This window comes from Trachurus trachurus (assembly GCF_905171665.1).
Source record: "Trachurus trachurus genome assembly, chromosome: 9".
Classification (NCBI taxonomy): Eukaryota; Metazoa; Chordata; class Actinopteri; order Carangiformes; family Carangidae; genus Trachurus; species Trachurus trachurus.
In genome coordinates, this window is record NC_139895.1 from 25,723,187 (window position 1) to 25,740,756 (window position 17,570).

Genomic DNA, 17,570 nt, shown 5'->3' on the forward strand with positions numbered 1-17,570 from the left:
AAAAAAGACTCATTGGCCCGTACGGGGATCGAACCCGCGACCTTGGCGTTATTAGCACCACGCTCTAACCAACTGAGCTAACCGGCCGTGATCACATGGCTACACATTTTACAAAATGAATCCATCCTGACACTGGCGTCATTACTGTAAAAGAAAACGAAAGTAGATACACAACAAATTAACATCTCGTGAACAGAAAGTGGAAGTTACTGAAGTCACAGACCGAAGCTCCTGACCGACGATAAGGTTTGTACACTTAATAAACGAGGTAAAATACATAAAATATTTGGCCTACCTATACAACACAGCGCTTACATGAAATTATCGTGACAGTAACTTTATGGAAGTGAGTTGACGTTTGAGTCCGTAGTTTGTTCACCTTCATTCCGCTGTAGCGTCCAAATATGCTCTCTTATAAAACAATGCTAAGGTAGCGTTAGCTTGGCAACTTTAGATTTGTTAAATGTGATATAGTTCATTTTGATGAAGTGTATTTTTATAACGTGACAGGATTATAGGCTACCTCAACACTATGAAAACCAACATATAGCACCTAACTTGTGCAAGACCAGAAATAGGACAGATTACCTTACCTTACCTGTGGCCCCGTGAAAATGTCAGGTTATTAGTGTGTTTTTGAATCATATTTTATACTTGCTTTTGGTAGCTTTTACCAGATGTAGTGGTGCCCCGTTCAGTATGTAGATGAGGTCACAACGTAGGTAGCTGTGATTTCTACAGTATGTAGGTAGGCCTATATTATCTCTTAAAATGATACACAGGCCTATAGAGGACATGGTGTTACAGCACACAACAGTTGTTGCCAGTAGCCATAAAAAGCTGTGACCCTGTATTTAAAACTGCAGGAACATTTCAGTTCCAATCTACATATATGTATTGATCTTATGATAAAATTATTTCTAGTGGCTGCAGAGGTGAATTTCTTCTCTGGTATGAATCTGATGGATCACAACGTTGTTTATAACAGAACACCATGTCCACTGAGGCAGTAAAGCTACATCCAGTCATTTTACAATCATTGGCCATGAAAGGTCATATATCATCACTCCTAAATTTGTTATTAATATTATCCTATTGAAACAGGATGTCGCTGCAGTTCTTTGGCTGGGAGGTGACCTATGACGATGACTCTCCTCGTGTGGAGCTGGGGGCCGCTCAGGAGCCCAAGGACCGGGGCACCTACACTATGTACCATGGCACCAGCGTTACCAATGCACGAGTCATCATTGCCAACGGCTTTCAGCAGTCGCCAGGTGGCATGCTGGGAAAAGGTGTGTACATCAGTCGTGATAAGAAAAAGGCTGATCGTTACCCATTGAACTTGAACCCTTCAGACCGCGTGGTCCTTGAGCTGCGTGTGCGTCTTGGCCGTGTCAAGCGAATTGACATCGACAACCACCCTATGCAGTACACCTGGAGCACACAGGGATACGACACTGCCTGGGTCCCCCCCAATTGTGGCATGAAAGCTGTGCCCAGTGGCCTAGAGGAGGACTGTGTGTTTGACCCCAAAAGAGTGAAGGTGGTGGCTATTGCAAAAGCACCGGGCAATGTGCTGACAGAGCTTCAGCAGAGCGTGGCTAAGAGTCTTACAAGCCACAACGGAGGAGGCGATGCAGCATCACAAGGTTCAGCGGTGTGCTTGCTGTGCAAGAGAAAGACCCTCCATGGATCTCCACACATAAATCAATCCTGCTGGGGCTGTGGGCAAAACATCTGCACACTCATGACCAAGCATGTTTGTTCAGGTAGGGTCTGAGAGGAGGATCCATGACCAATGACCCGAAACAGTTTAGGAGAAACTAAAGCTTAAGTTAAAGATGTAGTGTGGGAGTTATGTGTAAATGAGTTGTAACTTTCAAACCCTCCCTGAAAGAGTTTACACAATGCTAATTAAGGCTACAGGTGGTGATAAAACAACAACTAAATCTATATCAATGTGTAATAGAGTTTTAAATCTGGTGCCCGTGACAGTCACTCCAATACATGACCCAGCACTGATTGCCTAAGCTCAAGAAGAGAGAGGGTGGTGGAAAAACCTAAAAGGTATTCAAGAAAAGTGTCTGATAGCCCAAAAAAAGAAAACAAGACTTATAAAGGAAGAAGTTGTTGGCAAGAACAAACTTTGACTTTATCAACAGTATGTGTGTAATTACTCTCACTGCCATAAGGGGGAGACAAAATTCCCACAATGCAGGTTTAACTAGAAAAGAAATGTAACTCAGGGTACGGTATAATCAAACTTCAGAAACGACAATCAAAGTTTTCCCTTTTTCTTCCACAACTTAAGAATTGTAACTGGTGTAATAGGTTACTGGTTTCTGCTGCATATAACTTGAGGAACACAATATACTGTATAATAACAAAATGTATTTTTGCACATGTGATGGAAATGAGCCATTCATATGTTAAATTGACAGATCAGCATGTGTTAAGATTATATGCAATCAAGATGAGACTATCTTTATATACTGAAGGCAATGCTTTTATTTCAGCCTGAATGTTAATATTGGGTATTTTGTTTGACATATATTTTTAAATAATATGGAATTTCACTCATGATTTTGTTTTACTGCATTGATTTTCTAAATGCTGTATAATGGCAAACCAAAGAATTATGTAAAACTAATACATTTCATATTATTATTAGTGTCCATTTTATGCAAGCATTCATAATTAGCTAAAATACATTATTTCATTGAGCTGTATTTGTAGATATGGAACATTCAGGATGAAGAAGAGGCTAGCAGTGAATCCAACTTCAGCAGTCTTTGATCTCCCCTTATTTTAGCATATTGTAAAAGGACCTGCAAAAAAGATGAGAAAATACGTCTCAAAATTGTGTTGAAAATAAACAACAAATATGCATAAACATGAGCCTGCATCACATTGAACATTTCTGTGCTAATGCCGTCTCCACACAAGATTTGGTTGGGAACAGGCATTTTAAATCATTACATATCACCACAGTCATCTGGGGCTAGTGTAGGTGGGCAGCTGTGTACTCACAGTGATCAGCTCCTGGTCGTCTTTGGCATGCAAGTGTCTGAGGAGGTACCAGCTGGCCACCTGCACCACACTCACTGGAAAGTCTTGAGAGGAAACGTACACCAGCCTCTCCAACAAACGCCTCGTTTCCCTGCAGAAGACAAACAGACAAAAGGTCAAACATGTTCATGTCTGTCACTGTTGTGTTTTCCCTTCAGTTTTTTCTGACATATTTATATATATACGTATTACAACTGAGTCATGCTGTATGAATGAGTGTAGTTTGTTGTGTTCTCCCTCCCTGCCTGCAGGCGGTGCTGTCATTTTGCCTCGTCTTTCCTCTGTCTTGTTTTTTTGAAAGTTTACAATTTCCAAAAGTCTAATTGGCCCCTACTTAAAATATGACTGCTGTTTGTGCCGGTCCTTCTCTCAGCTTTTCATTGGCTCCCAGAAATCCTGTATTATAATTTCAATTTTTATTTCTAAGTGTAAAGTGTATTGAAGTCTCAGACATGAAAAGGTCTTGCGGGTGTATTGTGATGATGCCTGGCACAGAGGAATTCCTGTTGGAGCTCTCTAGGAGCCAAATCACTATTGGCCTATGCCTTCTCTTCAGCCTGTGATTAATGTAGCACTCTCGTTAAGCATCCTGGCAAGTCTGTCAAGGAGTGACAGAAGGCTATTATGTGAGGAGAGGAAAACTTTGCTTTGGAAATTGCTTTGCATTTCCAGAAGTGCCAACATCTTGAAAAAAGCAGATGGAGGCATGGTGGAAAAGAAGAATTTGCATATTGACACGTAGCAGTTTACACAAGCATTTGCATAGTTTGTGCAGCAAGGTAAACAACAGCATGTGGAGCACTGACCTGGCTGCCATCTTGGTCACATACTGCAGCAGGGCCTGGAAGAGGTGAGCCATTGGGGAGGAACCCAGCTTCAAAACCTCAGTTGTGGCTTCTAGTACCAGGTCCTTCCAGTCGTTTCCAGGGACACCTGCCTGAGAGGTCAGATCACACTTGGTTAATTACGCAAGGTAACCATGGGAATCTCTGTCATGTGAGCATTGGACTAAAAACCACATTTCCTCCAGTCAAATCACAAGGGTTCCCTCTTGTCTCATTTGTTTTTCCATTAGGCCATGGCTATTGATCCCATAATTCAGCTGGATAGCCTTCTACCTCATTTCTGCCTTCATAAGGAACGTAGCCAGCCTGCCTCTGGCTTTGTGTGTGTGTCATTATTTTCAATGCTACCAGCCATTATTGCTAAAACACTCATCATTTAACTTCTATTTTGCAATACCATTAAAATTTCAATTTCTGAAAAGGATCTTATTTATACCCGAAAATGAAGAATATTATGGATCTTGATTGTTGCAGGAACTCACCATACAGGGTCCTAGAGCCAGCAGGGCTAGTCGAAGCAGGCTGGAAACCTGACTACTGTGCAGGCCGAGCTGTGAGGCAAGCTGCAGACTCTGTCTGTAAGCCATAACTGCCTGGACCAGCAGACCCTGGCTACAATACACCTTAGCCAGCCACTGAGTGAAGGAGATGAGAGTGACAGGACAAGCACGGATGAGTGGGAGTAGAGGTGAGAATGGGAAATGTACAGAGGAATGGGTGGGAGAAAGAATATGAGAGGTGAGACAAGAGGGACATAGAAAAGATTGTTAGAGGCAATATGAGATGAGGAAAGGTTAAACGTTTTTTTTTTTCTTAACTACAATGAAGCCAAATGTCTAATTTATTACTTGCAGCAACAATGAATTAAAAAGCTTAAATATTTTATCCAAAGACAAAATGACACAAAGAAACAGCAAGAAATGTCTATCATTAAATAAAAGTATGTCCCGCATCTTGACATAATTTTTATGTGATCCGTTTTATACCGATCTGACCATGACAGCCTGATATTGATGTACGTTTACATCTCTAACTCCTAATTTACACTGTCATATTTGAGGTCATTGGCCTTCTCATCTGCTGATTTGACATTAAGTGCTGCAACATGAGGCTTCAAGCAAGGCACGATATTAGGCTGGTATGTCTGTTTTGGTGAGAAGAAAATAAAATAAAATTGTCTCAGTATAACATGAACTCAACTTTCAAACAAGTTACAATTTGATGCTGACACAAGCAGTACGTTCATATCTGGTTGATAGTTTGTTGCCTTTATACTGTCTGTCTGCATAAACTATGTGGCATGATGCTGTTTGTAGCACTAAACAACTGGTGCTTGAAATTAAAAAGTAACAGATCATTAGTATCTCACTTCAAAACAAAGTGCCATCATAGCATTTTAATGAGAAGTAAAAAATGAATGTGCGCCCACTTACATGCCATGCCCCCAGGTTGTTGGGGTTCATCATCACCGTGTTGTTGAGCTGCTCCAGCACTGTGTCTGGAAGGGCAGTGCCCTTATTATCCAGAAGGAGGCGCTGACACTGCACCTGTCTCAGTGACAGCATCACCGCTGGGTGTTCTGGGGAGACATTCAGCACCTGGGACAAAGCAGAGAGCACACATGGTACACATCAGAGAAAGGAACAACACAAGCCTTAAACAATGTTGTTGCTGTGTGTGTTCAAATCAAACCTGTGTGCAGAGGGCTTCTGCCTGCTCCAGCTCTCCAGCCAGCACCAGACCGGTCACTGCCTGTTGCAGCACCCAGCCTTCTAACGTCTGGGCCAGAGGGCGCTCTATCTCCTCCACGTTTCGCACTGAGAAAAAGAAAGAGGTCGGTGTCACTTGTGTAGAATAAAAAAACACACACTTCAAATCCTCACCCCAACAAACATACCTTTCTCAGAAACTACTGCCATAAGGATTTTCTCCAGTCCTTGTTTGCAAGGAGCAGAACCGGAAAGATAACAGGATGTGTTTTCTGTGTGACAGGCAGCCATTAATCCTGCCCATGCAGCTGGATCATCTGGAGGTAGAGAGGGGTGGAGACTCAGATCACACAGATATTTCACAGTATCAGTTTGGTACATGAAATAAAATAAAGCTCTGGATTGGACAGGGATAAACACAAAACAGCAAAACCTCATTCAACTGTACAATATCAGAGACACCATTATGCTGAAGCATGGTTCTCACAGTGGAGTTACATTTTAAATATTTCACTCGCGTGCAGACATTTCAGACTGTGGGTTTTTCATAATTTCTTTAACACTGGTTAATTCTCCATGGCATCTGCATTTTCATTAAGTATGTGAACTTTGTTGTGTTTGCATATGTGTGTATTTTATGTGAATGTTTACCGGGACAGAGCAGCACAGCTCTCTGCATGGTCTTCAGTGCGTTCCTCTTCCTGTCCTCTCCAGAGTGTTTTCCGTGAGCCAGCTGGTTCACTCCACTGTACAACAACGCCCTCTGCAGGGACACAAGTGTAACCACCTCAGGTTAATTTATGAACACTGAAGAACAGGACAATTTTAACCAAGTTTCCTTTTCAGCTGTGTTTGTACAAAATATTTAACATAGTAAATTTGAGGTAAATGAACAGAATATTAGATTAAATAAATGACTGTGAACTAGAAACTACAAACGATGCCATTTAAACAACATAGTTTTACCTTTCCTTGGGTCATACTGGAGAGACAGGCAACATGCCCAGCCACTGCTCCACCCTGAAATACACAGTCATCAGAACCATGAAGAAAACACCTGTAGCTGTTCAGCAGCACTACAGCACTACAGCAGCTGCTTAGTTTAATATGTGTATTTTCCTGTGTTTGTGCTTGGGATGTTTGTTATGCCTGTGTGTTTGACTTACATTTGCCTTCTTGGGGTAGTACTGTGGTACCACTCTAGACAGCAGTGCCCACAGTGAGGGGTTTCCTGGATTGCTGTGAATGAGACAGAAACAATGTCGCTACACTGTTTCACATGATGATGATTCTTCAGCTACATCTCAGTGGGTGCGATGTTTAAAATAAACAGGGGGTGCACACATTAGGCTATTGCAGGGTAAAGCGCAGCAGTAGAGTGGGGTCTAAACAACTCAAGCAAGAAGTTCACCTGTGCACAGCTCTGGAGGCCTCTCTTTGCACGGCACTGTAGTTACCCTGCAGGGCAAGCAAGGTGCAGGTGAGTAAACATCGCTGCTCCACAACACTCCCAGAGGCTGCACCTTGCTTTAGCAACTCGGTCAGGGCAGCAGCAGCTAGTGTAGCATCACTGTGCACCAACCCAAGGGCACATAAACACAGCAGAGACTCTGGGATTGGCTCCTTTAACATTGAGCTGTGGAGACAGAAAGCAAACAGAGAAATACTTTTAGCTTGCAAGTATAGTGCATGTATTTTCCCAAAGTCATCAAGTAATAATGCAGTCAATAACAATTTTTAAGTCAAGCTTTCCCTATGCTCAATCAAATGCTTTGACTAGCAGACTATCACATCTACACTAAGCAGTCCTTAAACACCTTATACCCTTTGTCAATCAGGTTTGTATTTCTGGCGTCATGGCATGTGAATTCAATATTGTTTGGTAACCTGTCCCTGACTGACACTAAAATAATGTTTTAGCTTGAAAATCCTGCTTGAATTGCATTGAAATTCTGAAAACTGAAACAAATGTAATACATTTAACTAAGGCTTGTTTACCTATCTCTACTGGCATGAATAGAAAATAAAGACTGGTTAAGTCAACACATTTCAATTAATGGACAAGAACAAAAACAAACAAAACCACTGATACAGTCCAGACATCAGCATGGGCTCTCACCACTTAAACAGCAGAGTCTTGGCTGAGTCTACGTTTCCTTGTTGGTGCTGCAGCAGGGCCAGAGCTGTCAAGATGTAAGCTTTCTCCTTCTCAGTGGGGGCCACAGCCAAGGCACGTTCATAGGCTGCGGTGCACACAAACACACACACAATAGTTTATTCACAGTCACTTTGACATGAGAAGGCAAATACAATCTCTAATTTCAGTGTGTCTGCCAGTCCTCACCACTGGTGCTCTCTGTGATGAGTCCTGCCCTGCAGTAAGACAGAGCCAGCCCAGCCAGATCACTGAGCTCCTGCAGTGGAGTAGAATTATAAACATGCACTGCTTCCTCCCACTGGCCCGCGGTGCTGCGAAACACAGTGGAACGTACACAAGAATGAATTATGAGAAATGGAAGTATTGTCAAAGAAATACAACACATTATAATGAGACAGTTGGTTGTTACCACAAAGCACGGCCATAGCTGCCCAGAGCAAAAGCCAGCTCTTCTGTTGAGGACATGGATCGCAACAGTTCAACAGCTCTGAAGAAAGAGAGAAAGATTGAAAAAAGTGAATTATGGGACAAATATCTGCCTCATATATAAATATTTATTCAGTCAGTGTAATTTACCTTTGGTATGCCTGTAAGGCCTGTCTCTTCAGATGCAGATGCTCATTCAGGAAGCCCAGCATAATAAAGGCTGTAGGATCTGACTGGATCCTCTCTGGGGGACAAAAAAAAAGAAACTTCATGTCACACAACATTCATCTCCAACACATCACCCAAATACAACCAAGGGATATGTGGATCCTGCATCATCATCACCCCACAAATAGACATTATACCTGTGTATTTGCTGAGTGCCACATGAGCAGCAGAGATGGCATTCATCTGAACTATGTTGTAGCGATACAGCTCAGAGTCTCTGTTGCTCTTATCCAGCAGGGTGGAACATACCCAGTAGGCATAACCTTTCACTCCCTCCATCTGCCAGGGAAAGAAGAGTGACAGAAATGAAGATGACAAGAAAGAGAACAGCAGGAAAGTCTGATGAAGTAAGGCGGCTACCTAACAGTAGCAGCAAAAGACTTATAACTGAGCATTTAGCAGAATGACTGTGACAGCTGAAGCCAATATTAAACTGCCTTTATCTAGCTAATGAGTGGGTATTACAATAGAAACCCAAGTGGTTTTGGGAGGTTACGCACATGTGTGCTGAGTTCAGTGGTGTGCCTGAAAAGATCCATTGTGTCATAGCTTCCCACTCTCTCTGCTATCAGAGCCTGGTAAGAAAGAAAATAGATAAAAATGTAATTTAGATACACAGACAAAGATATCAAAGACAGAAATACATTTAGTCCCATAAATAGTAACCATGAAATTGCAATATTTTCACTCCAATGAAAATCTTTTATTGCTAATCACATTTTTCATGTTTCTAACACTGTAGAAAGGTCAACAGAATTCCATCAATAATTTTACTTATTTATCCCTCAGTCTGTAGTACAATATATATAGTATGTGACGACCCCGGCCACAGTGAACTACAGGCAAATGGTAATTTCCACAACATGGTGGCACTGAAGCGACCTTTAAAACATTGTTTATTGATGTCTTCATAAGATAAGGTCGGGTGGGGTGCAGTACCTGTCCGATCCAGCAGTTGACATACAGTGGTTCCAAGGACTGGGCAATCTTGAAGGCCTCATGTGCAAGCTAGGACAAAAAGTCCAGACTTTAACACTACAAATATCTGCCAGCCAAGATTAAAACAAGAACAATATGCAAGGAAACTGATCATACATACCTCTATATTGTCCTTCTTCAAATACAGCGTACCAAGGTTTGTCCAGGCAACAACATTCTGTAATGAAATATCATCAGGTTTAGTAAAAACTTCAGAATATTTTTCTGATAATGCTATTAATTGCCAGATAAAATGTGTTGTACATACATTGGGTTCAACTTGTATGGACTTGATAAAGCAATGTTGAGCCAAAGCAAAGTTCTCCGAACCTGACATGCCAGGAAGAAAGAAAAGAAAGAAAGACTTAACTTACAAGTTTGATATTTCAAATGTATACAATTCACATTCAACACACTGCCCTGTAAGAAAATACTAGGTCTAATTTGAAATGCTTGATAGGTGTTTGTTTATCATTTGGAAAAATTCTGCAAGTTGGGGGTCATCTAGGGTCATCTTTCATATTGAGTATATTGTGCAATACAGCTAGCCTCGTAAACCAGCCTCTCGCGGAAGTGCATTTCATTTCATTCCGAGGGAGAGTCTGGCCTCATCCCCATTCTAAGTGTTTGGACTGAAACCCTCAGAAGGCCGAGCCAATCAGCGTCGCCCGCTGTGATTGACACAGCACGTTGGCCAATCAGGGACCGACTGGTGCAAAGCCCCGTCACTACACCAACTTGCTGATTGGCTGAATGGGGTTGTCTGGGGTTGTCTGTCAATGCTACTACCAAAGATATTAAACCGTCTTTGCTACTACTCCCGCCCACCCCAAACGCTTGCAGGGGGGATGAGGCCAGACTCTCCCGAGAAATGAAATGAAATGCATTTCCGCGAGAGGCTGGTTTACGAGGCTACAATACAGCAGTCTGAAGAGCTATTGCTACAAAACAGTACTTTTCAGAATAAATTATAATAGAATAAATGTTGTAAGAGGACACAGTCAAAAGGGTCTTTGATACAGCACTTTTTTTTTTGAGAGAGAGAAATTAATCATGTCAACTACACATGGACAGGTTGATCAATGTGTCAACCAGATGGGGAAGACCACTATAATTTACAAATATGAGGATGCATATTGTTACTTTTGTTCATAGAAACCACTCCCAGGGAATTCCAGTAGCTGTGGTTCCCACTGTCCATCATGATGGCCTTTTTCAAACACTGAGAAGAGGAAAAAAACTGTCACAAAAAAGCCACCCCTGGGAGCAAACAATGCAAAACTGTTGTGTATGAATCCAGGATATTACCTGCTGAGCCTTCTCTAGTACCACAGACTGGGAGTTCTGGTCTGCTTCTGCTTCTGATACGCTGTACTGGCGGTAATAGTTGAGCCCTAGGTCATACCAAAGGCTGGGGGCCTCAGGCATCAGCTTAATAGCATGAGCATAGCATCTACAGACAAGAAACCCAAATAACCCATTATGACATTGAAGCTATTGAGTGTGAGCTTTTCACAGAGTAGTGATGGTATAGTCAGCTTGGAAAACCATGCCTGTTTGTGGACATACCTCTCACCGACTTTGATCGTCTCAGCCTGGTTCAGCATGTGGCTCTGTGAGTTGGGGTCTGCACCAGCCAGCAGGGCAGGCACTAGGATCTGCACTCTGTTTGGTGATACGGTGCTGACTGTGGTGCATGCATCTCCCAGCAGCTTCCACAAACAGGACAGGTCCGGACGCTGCTCCACAGCTCTGAGGAGCACAGAAATGCACTCAAAGTTAAAGATCCTGCCGTATATGAATGACTAACAAAGCATCATTTCATATAAAGGCTTGCTAGTTGAATAAATGCCTAATCATTACCTGAAGAGGTTCTGTATGGCTTGCTGAATGAGGTCAATGGCTCCACCATCTCTGCAGTCCTCCATGAAACTTTTTGCCAGAGACAGCTGACACTCTCCAAGACCTGAACAACACACCATACAAATCTAATTAAATGGTCAGGTTAAGACAGAGGTCATGCAATAAAAAACATAAAATTATATAAAATTAGATGCATTCATACAAACACCAACCTTTAAGAGCAGGAACATAATCCTGCTGTGCAGTGATCTGCAAGTACTCGGCGACTGCTTCTTTGAACTTGCCCAGCGTCTGTTTGATTGCAGCCGCCTGGTAAACACTGTAGATGGAGGAGGGCTTCAGTTGATGGGCTTTACCGAAGGCCTTCAGAGCAGCTGTGAAGCTCCTGCGGTTTAGGTAGGCCTCACCCAAACACTCCCAGCACACCCAGTCCTCTGGGTCTGCCCTCAGAGCTGCCTGTAGACTATAAATATAAACCCAAGGGTCAACAATGCTCATATACATAAAACATCTAAAGTAAGGCAATAGATTTAGTTGTATCAGATATGAAATTCTTACTCAGCTATGGCCTGCTGATTCTCTCCAACCTTCAGGTGGTAAAGGCCTCGCCTCATCCAAGCCCATTTAGCTGAGCCCGGAGTGGCTTTCTCTATCACTGACTCAAGTGTTGCTAAGGCAGTTTCCTATGGCATTCAAGGAACAGGAAAGGGGGTAAAAAAAATTGAAAGGAAGGGAACATGGGTAAATACATAGGTGAAACTAGAGCCAATAACACACTTAAACTCAGAACAATGTGGCTTTAGTTAACCATTAAGGTGACTCACCATATCCCCCTGCTCCATACTGAGATCCACTGAGGCAGTTCCAGACTCCGCATCCTCGTTGTCCAACTCAAAGGCCTTTTTATAGCAGCCTCGTGCACGGCCAAGATCATTTGCCACCTCTCTGTAATAATGTCCAAGGTAGCGAAATATACTGCCATGGTGTGGATCTAATTTTGCAGCCTGAAATGGACAAATGAGGCTCTCAAATTATGATGCTATGTATTTATGGGAGAGTCGAGTAGTTGGACACATATTCAATCTTAAGAGTAAATGAGGCAGGGAGGCAGTTTTTAATTATCAAAAATGGAGCAATACAGTTAATTCTCACTAGCAACCAAAACCTTGATTTTTCAACAGTCATACTAACCTTCAGCAAGTTTGTATGAACTTTACTCCTGTCTTTACGGGTCTCCTCTCCCATGTCCCAGTAGAGTTGTCCCAGCAAAAAGTAATACTCTGCACCATTTGGACTATGGGTAGCCGCATTTAAGAAACTACACAATGGAAGAAAAGGGGAGAATTGTATAATTTAATAATATACAAATGGCCTACTCTACCTAAGTTCACGTTAATGGAGTCGGTGCAACAGATGGAATAAAAGAACATAAATGAGCTTGTTTTTACCTCTGCTCTGCCAGCTGCTGCTGGCCCTCAGCCACGTGTACCAGTCCTCTCAGTGCTAAACCCTGGGCAAGGTTTGGGTTGGAGGCCGCCAACTCTGATGACACCTACGGAAGACACAAATTTTATTTTTAATTTGTACCATGTTTGATCTAAAACAAGATTCAAGACCCCTATCCTGTCGATCAAACTGTGCACCAAGAGATGCACAGCAGAATCAATCTTCTGAAAACATCTATAAAAAACAACAACAACAAAAAACAAATAATAAGCTAGTGACTATGCATAAACACGATTTAAAAGAATGAATTAAAAAAATAAAACATACATCTTGAAACTCATAGTTACTGCACACAAGATACTGTTAAATATTTCACAGCATAAAATTGCTCCAAGTTAGACTCTGAGGCTGTGAGAGCATAGTATCGCACGATTTAAGGGTGCACCCATGGTCAGGGATGGATTTTTTTTTTACTTAGCAGTCTAATGGTAGTTGGGTAGAGGCTCTTGCTGAACCTCACAGTCCTGCTAATGAGGCTGCATTATCCCCTGCCCCAGGGCAGGTCGGAAAAACAGGCAGGGGCAAGGGTGAGTGGAATCACTGATGATGCTGGTGGCTTTTGACAGGCAGCATATTTAGGCCAAGTCCTCAGTACATGACAGTGTGAGTTGTTTAGTAGTGGCTCTTCTCAGCTGACCTCACCACTCTCTCCAGGCTCTTTGTATCCGAGACATTACAGTTCTCATACCAGCCTTTATAGAAAGTTTTGCAGACTGATGGACTGAGAATTATGTGTGCTGTACTGGATCTCCACAGTAGTGCCATCAATGAAGATCGGCATATACATGGGTCCTTTTTATCTAGAATTAGTCACCAACTCCTTGTTTTTTTAAAAATATTTTGGACCAGATTGTTGTTACTGCAACAGTCTGCAAAAATGTTCACCTCTTTTCCATTTGTCTTTTCCTGACTATCCTGGATGAGACACATCCATGTTATATCTCTGCATATTTTATGATATGGTTTGTACTTAACTTTGCACAACAACTGAAATCAGAGTGTATAATAAAGAACTCAAAACACATCTTCCCAGTGGGGAACCACAATCAGTGAAATGGTGGCTGATATGTTCTTAGCTGCCGAAACAAACTGAGGCCTGTCTGTGAGAAAATCCAGTTGCAGAAACATAATCATCTATGCTTTGAATGTAGTATTTGCTGAAATATAATAATATTGGAATAAAATATAGCAAAATAAGATTTTGTTATTATACAATTTCTATAAAAAAATCTATCAATCAATTTTATTAGTGTAGAAAATACTCATAGTAGGTGAAAGTTCCAACCTTAAGTGCTTGATCACTCTGTCCTTTGTTAAGGTATGCACGCCCTTTAAGAGCCACTAGAACTGGGTCTTTTCCAGCATCTGGAATCTGAAAAAAAATGAACAAACACAAACATGACATTTGTATGTTTATCCACAATTACAACTACAAAATACATTCATATTAAATCCAGAATAAATAAAATACTTGTAACTGTTAAAATATTTGACACCCAGTTACCAAAAAAAAAAGGTATTAGTTAATTGCATTACCTGTGAAAATGTCTCCAAAGCCTGGTCTGCAGCTGCCTCTCCCACACATCTGGCTAAAGTCTCTAGCTTCATCCTGAGCAGTTTGACCCTGAGCTCCTTGTCTCCAGGAACACACATGATCAGACCTTAGGGAACCGGACAAACGCTGACGTTTAGTTCATTCACAAATCCTGTTTTCTACACTTTTTAAACTTTTTATTTTTTGAATATATCTGGATCAGAGATTGTCAGTTTGTCTAATAGTTATGTATAGCAGATTAAACATACCTTGGGAGCATGATGTGGCGCTGTCTGAGTATCGGTGCACTTTAAACTGAGCTTCAGCCAGACTGTACCAACCTGTACTGCTGCCCATTTTCGTCAGCCCTGAAAAAACAGAGGAGACATTTACCACCACCACTGTCATTCTATATCACAATGATGGCCACGAAGCGTCTGCGTCATTATTAAGTACTGAGTGATTACACAACAAACAGAATTCAGTCTTTCTCATTTGCTCAAATGTACCTTGTGAAAGGTCCTTAATGGCATCTTTGTATCTTCCTTCCTGAAGTGCTTTGGTGCCCAGACCTAGGTGACCTAACCCACAGTTAGGGGCCAGATTCAGGAGCCGAGAGAAACAGCTGACTGCGTCATCATTCAGGATACCTTCAAATAAAAACATAACATGATTTAAGATTGCCTCTGCCCTTCACTGACAATGATTGACTGGGGCCTTTTTAAAAAAAAATCAACTTCACCTCTTTGCAGCTGTCTGCCGTTCAGACTAGTTTTAAATTGCATCCCCGTTTATTTACTTAATCTAAAATATTAACCATTTGTGTGAAATCTTGACATAATTGCTGTGTTCAGTTTTGAGGAATGGTTAAAAAGTATTTTTTGAGGTGACACTGATCTTGACTTTTGACCACCAAAATCTAATCAGTTATCGTTAAGTCCTCTTGAATGTTTGTGTCAAATATAAAGAAGTTCTAAAAGTGTTACTGAGATATCATATCTATGAGAATGGGACGTACGCACAGAAGGACAAACGGACAACTTGAAAACAATATGCCTCTAGCTATGGCTGTCACCAGCCCTGAGGCATTAAATATAGAACTTGTACTTGTCTTGTTCATAAAATCTAAAATCACAGTACAGACATATTCAAAAGAGTCTTACCTGTTTTGAGGTAATGAGAACAAAGGACCTCAAGAGGATAACTTTGGTTGGGGTAGTGGGATAGCATGGTCTCACAGGCTTCTTTCATTTTAGCTTCTTCCTGGGGCAGCTAAAGTAAGAGCAGATTCCTGATGAGCAACTGATTTAGGAAAGTCTGTACACAGCATTTTATTGTTACTTAATTTCTGTGATGGTTGGTGAAACATATGTAAAGAAGGTGTGCTTACTTTAGAAAGACATTTGACATAGTCAGCTGAGATCTTCTTGTGTTTATCTCCTGGCACAGCCTCCATAAGAGCCAGGGTGCTCTCAAATGCCGTGATTAACTGATGACCATGAACAAATAAAATAGTTATCAAAAGGCTGATAGTCAGTAATGGGTTCCACGAGGTGAAGCATATCCGTTTTGATTTGGTTTGTTAACATTTAGGAAAACTTACGTGCTGCTGGATTTCATTGTCCTGCTCTTCCTCATTAAGGCACTCTGAGAGCTGTTGGGTCATGTCTTGCCATAGCTGCAGTAACACTTTCTTGTCCACAGCTTCTTCCTCCTTCAGCCTAATGAGCTGCAGCCAAACCTTTGCCAACTGTCCACATGTACAAAATATGCATTCAAATGTGTGAGAGTAACACAAAACCCCAATTTTTTATTAGTGTTGGCAATGTGCCTTAAAATTGCATACCTTTAAATATTCTTTGTCAGACTGATAGATCTCCGACACCTTTTTGATCACCTCATAACATTTATTTTTGTCTGAGCTGGGAATGGAGAACATAATGAAAATTGCTCATAAACACCACAAACAAGAAAAATGACATTAAAAACTAATGAGGTGAGCTCAACTACTGAACCCATCATACATTTTGATAATGTTTTTATAAACATACTGATATAAAACAATCCCATATCTTACCTAGCATACAACTCAACAAGTTTCTGATAAACATTAGGCAGCTCAACTTGGAAATCCCACTGGTCCGTCTTTTCATAGAGATTGGCTAAACCCTGAAGCACAAACATGTTACTGACATGGTTCATATTTGGACACATGGACACAAGTAACATAAATGCATGACCCTCATTCACATTATCAACATTATTTGTTTATGGTATAAATCACTATGCAAGTTCAACTGATGACTGACATCTAAGAAACAGTGTTAGCGCTTACTACTTGAATTTTACCTGCCATGCCAGTAGTTGCTCAGGCTCCAGCTCCACTGCCTTTTTATAGGCTGTTTGTGACTGATCTGGTTGGTCCAGTTCACTGGCTGCCAAGCCGATGAATACCCATGCATTGTAGTTGTTCTTTTCCAGTTTTAAAACAGCCTAAAACCACATCATTGAGAGAAAAGTCAACTATACACAACATCCCTATGTGAGAGGTGCATTGCCTTATTCAGTAGCCACAATAGTTGGAGCATGCAGTGAACATATCATGTAAATAATCCTTTACCTTGCAGTGTTTCAGAGCCTCTTTGAACTCTTTGTTTTTAATGGCCTCTCTGGCACTTTTTAGTGCTGTTTTCACCTCTTTACCAGACATCTTGAGATTATCTGAGTATAACAAAGAGACATAAGAGAAATGCTGACACGTCACGCTGAGTCATAAATAACACAGATAGCCTTACAGCCTGGTGAACACACAAACGGCATGTGCCCACCTACCCCAACACGAGTTAGCTGACCCCCAGTTGTCTGTTACCTGGGTGAACGCCTGACAGTTGACTGACTGGGAGTTAGTTCATTTGAATTAGCAGAGTTAGCTAGCTACATACACGTTAGCATTAGCTCTGAAGCTTGTCAAGACCTGCAAACTATGTACTTTAAAATAAAAACGTATTATATACCTTAATTTATGCACATTACAAAGCTCCTTAAGTTGATTCAGCCATAGTTACCTTTTACAGGTTTGGTAAATGTTCTCAAAACTTGGGAGCCGTCCAGTGTTTACGTTGACTGCTCATGTCCAATAACACGGAAGTGAAACTGAAAGTAGCCGCTCCTCCTACTCTGAATTTTCAAAATAAAACTCTTGCAGTTTTGGTCCGCCCCAGAGTATGGCTCTGGTCCGCCCTAACAGTGTATTT

The 17,570-nt window shown here is 41.5% G+C and overlaps 2 protein-coding genes across 5 annotated transcripts; one reads left to right on the forward strand and one right to left on the reverse strand.

Moving 5' to 3' along the window:
* The first annotated feature begins 174 nt into the window (after positions 1 to 174).
* Positions 175 to 2,664, forward strand: LOC310991762 (uncharacterized protein). 2 transcript variants are annotated; one of them, XM_083979673.1, is made up of 2 exons: positions 175 to 246; positions 1,105 to 2,664. In XM_083979673.1, the coding sequence occupies exon 2, from the start codon at positions 1,106 to 1,108 to the stop codon at positions 1,778 to 1,780; it is 675 nt and encodes a 224-aa protein (XP_083835799.1). In that variant the 5' UTR covers positions 175 to 246; position 1,105; the 3' UTR covers positions 1,781 to 2,664. The 2 variants fall into 2 exon arrangements, with proteins under 2 accessions (XP_083835799.1, XP_083835800.1); XM_083979674.1 differs by having other exon boundaries at positions 217 to 268.
* skic3 (SKI3 subunit of superkiller complex) lies at positions 2,372 to 17,461 on the reverse strand. Of its 3 annotated transcripts, none has more exons than XM_083979670.1 (41): positions 17,389 to 17,461; positions 16,937 to 17,037; positions 16,666 to 16,809; positions 16,394 to 16,485; positions 16,163 to 16,238; positions 15,920 to 16,066; positions 15,707 to 15,805; positions 15,480 to 15,588; positions 14,826 to 14,966; positions 14,586 to 14,684; positions 14,319 to 14,443; positions 14,068 to 14,154; positions 12,725 to 12,828; positions 12,468 to 12,594; positions 12,101 to 12,280; positions 11,835 to 11,959; positions 11,489 to 11,739; positions 11,277 to 11,379; positions 10,983 to 11,165; positions 10,722 to 10,866; positions 10,557 to 10,635; positions 9,682 to 9,743; positions 9,535 to 9,591; positions 9,375 to 9,443; positions 8,936 to 9,010; positions 8,573 to 8,714; positions 8,358 to 8,451; positions 8,191 to 8,268; positions 7,968 to 8,092; positions 7,743 to 7,866; positions 7,035 to 7,259; positions 6,790 to 6,862; positions 6,590 to 6,643; positions 6,275 to 6,386; positions 5,812 to 5,940; positions 5,607 to 5,731; positions 5,348 to 5,512; positions 4,397 to 4,549; positions 3,876 to 4,006; positions 3,031 to 3,160; positions 2,372 to 2,828 (listed from the first exon to the last, which is right to left on the reverse strand). In XM_083979670.1, the coding sequence occupies exons 2-41, from the start codon at positions 17,024 to 17,026 to the stop codon at positions 2,748 to 2,750; spliced, it is 4,710 nt and encodes a 1,569-aa protein (XP_083835796.1). In that variant the 5' UTR covers positions 17,027 to 17,037; positions 17,389 to 17,461; the 3' UTR covers positions 2,372 to 2,747. The 3 variants fall into 3 exon arrangements, with proteins under 3 accessions (XP_083835796.1, XP_083835797.1, XP_083835798.1); XM_083979671.1 differs by having other exon boundaries at positions 17,382 to 17,445; XM_083979672.1 differs by having other exon boundaries at positions 17,331 to 17,435.
* Between the last annotated feature and the right edge of the window lie 109 nt (positions 17,462 to 17,570).